Below are 8,376 nucleotides of genomic sequence, written 5' to 3' on the forward strand. Positions count from 1 at the left end.
TCGCTTCTCCGGAAAATGAATTCTAAACCCCCTTTTTTTTTTTTTTTTTTTTGAAGAGTTTCTTTTTAATCTAATTTTGTCTGGGAAGCATTTGAAGATAAGTTAAAAAGAGCTAAGCAAAAACAGTAGTGAAATAATTTATGGGACCACAAAGGATGCTGAGGCAGGCACCGCAGAGCATCCCGCGCCGCGTCCTCCTCGCCGCCTTTTATTTCTGTTTGCGGTTCTGCTGTCACAACATAACCTTTGCAAGCTCCCATCCACCTGAAGTGAAGTGTAATCTAATTAGTCCAATTTGGATCGCTTCTATTTGAATAATTTAGCGTACACCTGCAGTATTCATCAATCATTATTATTTTTAATTAAGTAATTAACTCGCAGGTTTTCAGAAAGTTTGAAGTGACAAAATTTCCGCGGTTGAAGCCTCAAGCGAGACGGGGCGAGCGGCGCTTCCCGCGCTCACAGACACCAGCGTTACCAGTAATTGGTGTGAGCGGCCACAAGTGCGGATGATTTCCTGAAGAATTTACTCCTTTAATGGCAAACCCGAAATGACACTGCCTGCTGTACAACACGCCTAATTAGCACGTATATACACGGTCGAGTTTCCACTGGCAGCTCCTCCATCACCCAACCTCACCTCTAAGGACTGACTCCCTTTGATGGTAATTGTCCTTACGCTCAGCCAAAGTCATTCGCTTTTAGAGCAAAGAGCAGCTCCGCCAGGCCCAGGCGCAGGCGGTGCGGGGGCCGGGGGCTGCGGAGGCAGCGGAGGGTTTGGCTGAGACCCCACTGGGAGCTGGAGGTTTGCCTGGGCGGGAGCGCGGCATTCCCGGCTGGAGGCACAAACAGCTCCCGCTTCACTTCTCGAGTCCATTGAAAGCATGAAAAAAAAAAAAAAAATTATCTTTAAAGCTTGCAAAAGGGGGGGGGGGGAAATAAAATCACAGAGATCAGGCTGTAATGTGCTACAGCACGCTGGATTGCGTGGCGATAACAGGGGCTGCATTACAAAGCAGATTTGCCACCAGAAGAACCAGAAAAAAAAAAGTTATTTACACTGTGCCTCTCATCTTTAAAAAAAAAAAAAGTGTGAAGAATATCTTCACACCTGTTCTTCAGTTTCCAGTAAAAATAGTTAATTATTATGATGATGGATTTCACAGCTTCTTTAAAGGAATCTGATTTTAAGGCAGTGCCCACAAGCCCCCCACGGCGTGCCCCAGCGGCGGGGGCTTGGGGGGGGCACCGAGCTGCCTGTTGGCACAGGGCGGCCGGAGGAGACGCAGCGAGTCCGTCTGGGTGCCCAGAGAGCACCTCTGCCGGCTGCGGCTTCATCCCGGCGGGATCGGGCCCTGCTTTTCCCTGGAGCATCCCAGCAAGGTGCCCTGGCGCAGCCCCCGCGGGCGGGAAGTACCCCTCTCCAGGGCAGGAGGGACCGCGGGGCTCCATCCCGGAGCTCCCATCCCAGCTTCCCGCAGCCGCTTGAGTTCTCCCATCAAATCCAAGCTGCTCAGTCACGGGCAGCACCGCCGTAGGTGCCCCCTTACAGAAACATGCACTTCTTTAAGTGTTTTAGTTATCACTTGGCACATACTGGAAGAATTACTGTCTCAAAGGTGAATCAGTCCATCCCGGCTCCTTAGTAGCGCATCTCCCCCTTCTGCTGCAGCAAATCCACAGGTCACGGGGGAGATGCTCTGCCAGAAGCTCGGTGAAGACCACCCCGTAAGGGCAAGGCATGGGACAGGGTCCTCGCGCAGCGTCCCTGCCCCTGCCCAGGGCTTCCAGTGATGGCTGTGGACACCCAAAGCAGCTGAGATGAGGCCTCTTGCACACACGCCCTTGTCTCCCTGATGCTCACGGTGGACCATCGACCCACAGCCCCAGAGAGCCAAAGCCGGGAGCCGTGCCCAGCCCCATCCTGCCCTGGCGGCAGCCTCAGGAGGGACAACCCAGCCGATGGCCGGTCCCAGCCGCAGCGCCGGCAGCTCATCCCCCGCCACAGCCCTGCCCCACCCCGTCTCCCAGCCCCGGCTCCATCCCTCCCCGCGCCGCACCAGGGGACTCGTATCAGGACAAGCACGAGCATGTGTGCGTACCCGATGAGCGAAGAGACCAGGGCTTGTGTTTAAGCTCCCCAGGATCGACTCTAAGTTGGAAATCCATCTCTCGCTTCTCGCTATGACTCAGTTTCTGCTGCGGCGCGAGGAGACCGGGCGGCTGGGTCTCGCCTGTCAAGCGCTGGGTGTCAGCACAGCAGCTGAGAAATGCGGAGCCGTTGCAGGCTGGGATCCAGATTTTACTGGAAGAGTAACTACAGCTCCACGGAGGCAATCCAGTACCCGCAACCAGAGCAAAGACAAAGACAACCGGGGCCAAGCACTACCCCCGCCATTAGAAAACATGCCTCCCTCGCTGCGATGGCACCGGGCTTGGAAAGTGTTCAAAACCCCTTCTTCTTACAAAATTCATAAGGCAGAGCCATCTGCCTGGCAGCCAGCTCGCCAGCTCCCGTCCCTGCTGCTCGCTGGATTGCCCCCGCTGCCCGCGCGTGGCGCGCGTCCCCCTCCCCGCTGCCCAAAGCGGGGTCCAACACGAGGGAGGGATGAAGACAGCTGTCCCGAGCCTGGCCGACGGCGCGGGGACGATGGGACGAGATTTTCAAGTGCCTCCACCAGTGACAAATACGAGCTGCGAGAAAAAAATACCTTATGTACAGGCACCAGCTCTCAGCACCCCAGGAAACAAGGCGGGATTTCTAACCCAATCTGTGCAACGGATTTGTCCCTCCATCACTGAAACCCTGACAGTGCGCGGCAAGTCCACAACCTCGCAACTGTTTATTTGAATAAATTAAAAAAAAAAAATTGTTAGGTGCAGACCATGACTTGAGCAATGTTAAGTGAATAATTCACGCAGTATTTATAATTGATGGGGGATTTAACAGGAGCAGAGCCGTAAGTGGCTTTCTATTAACTATTGATGCCGTCTGCCAGCCGCTCGACAAGCACGGCGGGGCTCTGCGATGGCGGCTCTCCCGTGATGTTTTATTTAAGCGCTGTTAGAAGTACACACAGTCTGGGGGAACGCCTCTGCTCCCGGGGAACGCCGCAGCAGCCCCTGGCTCCCCCCACGGCCGTGCCACGGCGGGCTCAGGGAGCCCCGGTTCCCACGGAGCAATCGCCCCGACCGGCCGCCGCGTGCCGGCGAGGAGAAACCCGGTGCCAGTGCCGTGTCTCTGGGGGAGCCCACTCACAGCAGGGCCTGCCCGGCTCCATCCTCCTGCCACCGCTGCACCACACCCCAGATAACCCCAAATGTCTGGGGGTCCAGATAAACCCAGACCCCTCTCTATTGGCTTACGGGTTTGTCTGGTTTTGTGTCTTATTGCAGGGATGCGCTTCTAAAATGCCTTTCAGACTTCTTTGCAAACTTCATTTGCGAGAAGAGAAGCGTGCTAAGAAGACCAAGTATCTCGCTACACCCGTCATTCACATCCCCATCTGAAACAGTCAAAAAGCTTCTAAAAATATATGCACAAATACAAAAATACAGTTAAAAGAACCCACCCGTATCCTACCAGACAGCGCATCTGTGTTCCAAAACAGCGCGTTTCTAACAAAGCTGCGATAAACACCCGGTTATCATAGCAACTGAAGCCGTGTCTCGCTTGGCGCCCGCAGGGAAAGCAGCGGCATCTGGCCCCGGGGTGGGCTACTACAAGCCCGGCGGGCACCCCTGCAGCCCCCCGACGTGCCCGGGGCTGGCGGGCGCACCGGGCGCACCCAGCAAAGCCTCTGGTTGCAAAATCTCATGACTCCGAAGAGCACAGGCGGCTGCACGACTCCCACCCAGAGGGGAGACTCCTTCCGTGGCCGGGGAAGGGTGTCCCGGCAGGCAGAGCCGCGCGCGAGCATATAGGATTCAGGCTGGCAGGGCACGCGGGATAACTCCCACTACAGCACCGCTGCCTGCAGAAAGGCTGGCAGCCTCGGGGTGGAATACATGCCGAAATCTCCTTGATTGTTAAATAAAAGATTATTGATAAAATAACCGCTTCTAATGTGGCTGTGCTGCCAGCAGAAATGCAATATCTTTCACTTACTGCTTGCAAGCAAGGCTTTCCTTCCGTTTACTGGGAAAAAAACAACATGAAAAGGGATGCTCGTAGAGGACCGTAAAATGAAGGTGAATCTATTTTTGCCATACTGCAAATGCGATCGGGGCTTTGCGCGCGCAGAGCAGGTTAGCTGCTTGTCGGCGCCGCCTGATATGCTGCTGTGCCACGGGGGGGTTATTTGGCAAAGCCGGGAGCGCTGCGAGGAGCTGGCGCACGGGCTGAGCCCCAGCACGCCGAGCCACGCTGCCGGCTTTCGGCACGTGGGGGGCTGGCAGGAGGACGGGGCATTTCCCCGGTGCCAGGGGAGCGCTTGGTCCTGCTGAGGTTCTGCCCGACACCAGGAAAACCAGCACAAGCAGCTGCTGGAATGACCGGAGCATCTTCTCAGCATTTCTTAGAGCTGAGCAGGCAAAGCCCTCTCCTTCTTGGAACGACCCGTGGAGCAGAGGGACTGCCCGGGCTGCCAGCCCGGCTATGGGGAAACGAAACGTGAGGTGCCTCAACACCAGCTTCGGTTCAATGGTTTGGGGCTGTGGAGGGATGTGAAGCAATTCAAAAATATTACTTTTCCAGGACCCTCAGGCAGGTTACGGAGAGCAAACCCCCTGCCCCATGTCCCCGTGGCCGCGGGGACAGCATCCCCTTACCAGCTCCACACGCCGGCGGCTGGACTCCAGCTCCCTCTGCACCAGCTCATCCATGTCAGCCTTCATCTCCTCCATCCTCCTCTGGTAGTACCTGGTGCTCTCCTTCTCCCGCGCCTCCGACTCGGCCGCCTTCTCCAGCTCCTCGCCCATCTTTATGATGCTGTCTCGCAGGCGCAGCACCAGCACCTGGGGAGGAGGGTGCGAGGTGAAGCAAGGGAGATGGAGGTGAGGAGTTACGAAGCTCTCCATGAGCATCAGGCGCTGTGGAGAGCACTCCCTCCCCAACACAGGGACAGTCACTACTATTATCGTTATCAAGCATCGCCCTGAACCCAGCCATGCCTGCGGCGGGTGCAGACCCCAGAGCCCCCAGCCCACCCCTGCCCCCAGCTCTGCTCCCACCGCAGCAGGCACTGCCATCCCCCACGGCCACACCGTGTCCCCCAGGGCTCCCACGGAGCCGGCGGCTGCTCTGGGGGCACAAGAGCATCTTCTTTCACCTCTGGGCTGGGCTCGTTTGGGCAGCACAACTCCGGGAAGAAGTGACAGCAAAAACACATCCCAGTGCCGCCAGCAGACGTGCTGATTAATGGGGACAGCGAAATACTGTGATCGAGCCCGATGTCCTGACTTCTGGACGATGCCAGAGCAGAGGGATGCCCATCGCAGAGGCGCTGTGGTGGATGTGCTGAGCAGTCAGCGCACACCACGCTCTGTCCAGAGGCAGGGACTGTGTGTTCCTCCAGGTGCTTCTAGCACCGGGCGCACTGCTGCCTTTCAACAAACACCACAGCGAAGCAGGTACAGATAACGGCAGCGGGTGAACGCTATGGACTGCCCACCAGCACAGCAGATCTGGCCCAAGACCCCACTTGTCCCTCCCCACCCCTTCCCGGCTGCTCCTTCCCCCAAAGCCGAGGCGGTGGCATCGCTGCGCCCGCCTTCTGCAAGCAGGCTGCATCTCCCCGGGGCCCCACATCCCCTCCGCCAGCAGGGAAGAGGTGGTACCTCAAAGCGCTTCATCTGCACGGCCTGGAAGTCCAGCTGGCTCTCCAGGTCGCGGATACGGGCTTCCTGCCGGCTGACGATGGAGCGCTCGGCCGGGCACTGCTCCAGGCGCGCCGCTCGTGCCTGCGCTGCCTGCAGCTGGGGGAGGACGGGCTGCGTTAGCGCCTCCCTGGCCCCTGACCCACGCAAACACCTCCCGGTCCCTTTCCCAGACCCCCCACCACTCCCTCGCCTTGGTGTGATGTGCACCGAGCGCCTCTCACGGCCCCTGAGGTGATGGGGCACTATGGAAGAGCATCGCCTTCGGCTTGCTGAAGCATTCCCTGCCGTTAATAGCCCGCAGTAAACGCATGACGCGAACATGTATTTTTCGAATGAAAAGCGTGCTGGCAAGACAACACGTGTCTGGGTCCCTTTTGCTCTTCTCCTCCTCCTCACAAACTCTTTGAGGGCAGCAGGCGTAAAAATTCACAATTTACCCCTGTGTGGAAAGCTGCCCGGACCCAGTTTTGATTCAGCCGTTACGCCGAGATCTCCAAAGCAAACTGCCCTTTCACTGATCCCGGGACAAGTTTGGGTCAGATTTTGCATTTGACCTAGAACTACGGGAATTCTCCTTCTTTTATCTGGCCTATCTCTAAAGCACCACCTGCTCCGCCTCGCAGGGAGCGAGTCCTGCCTCTGATTCCTGGGCAGCTTAGCTGCGCTCCAATAAAGCACTTAAATTAATGGGATTACTCATGTGTTTAACATTAAATCCGTGGGCTCCAGGAGGGTGGGTGCAGCCGGCGAGGCGAGGCAGCGCAGCCCCCACCGGCTCCTGCCCCCGCGTCAGCCCTGTCCCGGGCTCAGCCCCATCTCAGCCGCGGCACCGGCAGCTCGGGGAGGGGAGCGGGGAGAAGCGGGGCTCTCCATCCCGAGAGCCTTCCCAGGGAAAGCGTTCTCCAGCCCAAGGCAGAGCCCGCAGCCCGCCCTGGCCCCGTCCTGCCCGCAGGCTCAGCGCTGCGGGAATGCAGCAGGCGAAGAGCGGCTCCTGCACCGTGCTGCTCTCGGGGGCGTACACAGCGCATTAGGAAGAGGAGAGGAACCTCAACACACTACACAGGAGGAACGGTTTTGTACCACCGGTATAGGGACTTGGCCTGATTTTAGACAAGAACATGGCATCCACGACCAGCACCAGCGACGCAGCAGGCACAGACGGCAGAGGACACCTGGAATGCTCTCGCTCCTCAGCTCTGGGTGCCATGGGCTGGGGAGGAATTACCTTCTCCTGAAGGCTCTGCTTTTCTTTCTTCACATCCTCCACCTGCGTCTGCAGGTCCCGGATCTGAGCGATGTCCGTCGCCGACTGCGGGAAGGGAAAAGTGCAGCAGCGGGAGCAGAGCCGAGGGCTCGGAGCAGAGGGCGCACGCCGCGGGCAGCGCGGTGCCAAGGCCTGGCTCGTGCCCGCGCCTCCTACCACCGAACCAGCGAGCCGCTCCGGCACTGGGCTGAAGGAGCTTAGTTCACCTCACTGCATGCAACTTCCCCAATTTTCAAAACAAATATTTGCAGATCAGGTCAGAAACCATGTTGTCAAGGTCATTTCTGTCCTCAGGGTCCTCCCGGGCACAGCCGGCCGGGTCTGTCACACCACTGCAAGGGGCACCAGGCTGAGACGTGTCAGTCTCGCCAGCCCAGCCCTGCTCCGCTGGGAGCCTCGGGGCCCCGCAGCTCCTGGTACAATCCTCTGGGAGAGCCTGCCTGAGTCTGGATACTGCGCAGAAAGCCCCAGGGCTGTCTGTCAGCACTTTTTAAGCTCCACATGACAAAACAGTGAAAGGCAGACTAGAAAAGGATCCAGCCGGGGATGCTATAGGATTTCCCAACTATTGAAACTAAAGCCAAGGCACCTCTTGAAAAAAGACTCAAAACTATGGGTGAGAGGAGCCGGAGCCGTGAGCCATCCCTTCCTCTCGCCACAGCATCCGTGTCCTGGGGTCCCCACCCTGCTGCGCACCGACGGGGACTGCCGTGTGCCCCCAGGGTGTCCCAAGGACCCTCCTGGGGAGGGGGATGCTGCCCAGCCCCCACTGCCCCGGCTCCTACCTGGGCGATGAGAGCCTTGTGCTTTGCCATGAGCTCGTTCAGGTCTTCCTGGTCCTCGTCGATGCGTTTCAGGAGGTCGGCTCTCTCGTGCTGCAGCTGGTACAGCTGCTCCTCCACCTGCGGGAAGGCCCACGGGGCCGCTGCCTCACGCATCCCACGGGGGACCCACGGCACAGCACCGTCTGGACCGCGGCATCCTCGAGGACACGCTGCCACCAGCCTCCAACCCCGTGTTTGCAGCAGGAGGGGCAAAGGGAGCTCCTGCGTACCGGCAGCGAGGGACTGTGGGATGCTGCACCCTCTTACTATCCGATGCTGCACCCGTATCCACCCATTAAGCCGCCCGGGGGCTGCTGTTCCCAAAGAGGCTGGGTGATGTAGTAAATACGCTGGCTGACTTAGTAAATATGCTGGTTATCACTGATTTAGTAAAAAAGCTGATTATTGCTACTGAACACAAGGAGGTAGGAGCGCTCCGCTGCCCGCCCCCCCCCATCTCCCCAGCAT

The 8,376-nt window shown here is 58.2% G+C and overlaps 2 protein-coding genes across 2 annotated transcripts in view; both read right to left on the bottom strand.

The window, feature by feature from the left end:
- Positions 1-8,376, bottom strand: part of LOC104290097 (beta-crystallin B3-like) — a 369,903-nt gene that overhangs the window by 187,340 nt on the left and 174,187 nt on the right. The gene's annotated exons all lie outside the window — the stretch shown is intronic.
- Positions 1-8,376, bottom strand: part of MYO18B (myosin XVIIIB) — a 76,246-nt gene that overhangs the window by 22,367 nt on the left and 45,503 nt on the right. Inside the window, exons 23-26 of the mRNA XM_009889168.1 lie at positions 7,870-7,986; positions 7,046-7,129; positions 5,779-5,916; positions 4,771-4,956 (exon numbers count right to left, since the gene is read on the bottom strand). Coding sequence (XP_009887470.1) covers positions 4,771-4,956; positions 5,779-5,916; positions 7,046-7,129; positions 7,870-7,986 — 525 coding nt within the window. The remainder of the gene's footprint in view (positions 1-4,770; positions 4,957-5,778; positions 5,917-7,045; positions 7,130-7,869; positions 7,987-8,376) is intronic.

The sequence above is a fragment of the Charadrius vociferus genome, unplaced genomic scaffold (genome assembly GCF_000708025.1).
Source record: "Charadrius vociferus isolate BGI_N301 unplaced genomic scaffold, ASM70802v2 scaffold567, whole genome shotgun sequence".
Lineage (NCBI taxonomy): Eukaryota > Metazoa > Chordata > Aves > Charadriiformes > Charadriidae > Charadrius > Charadrius vociferus.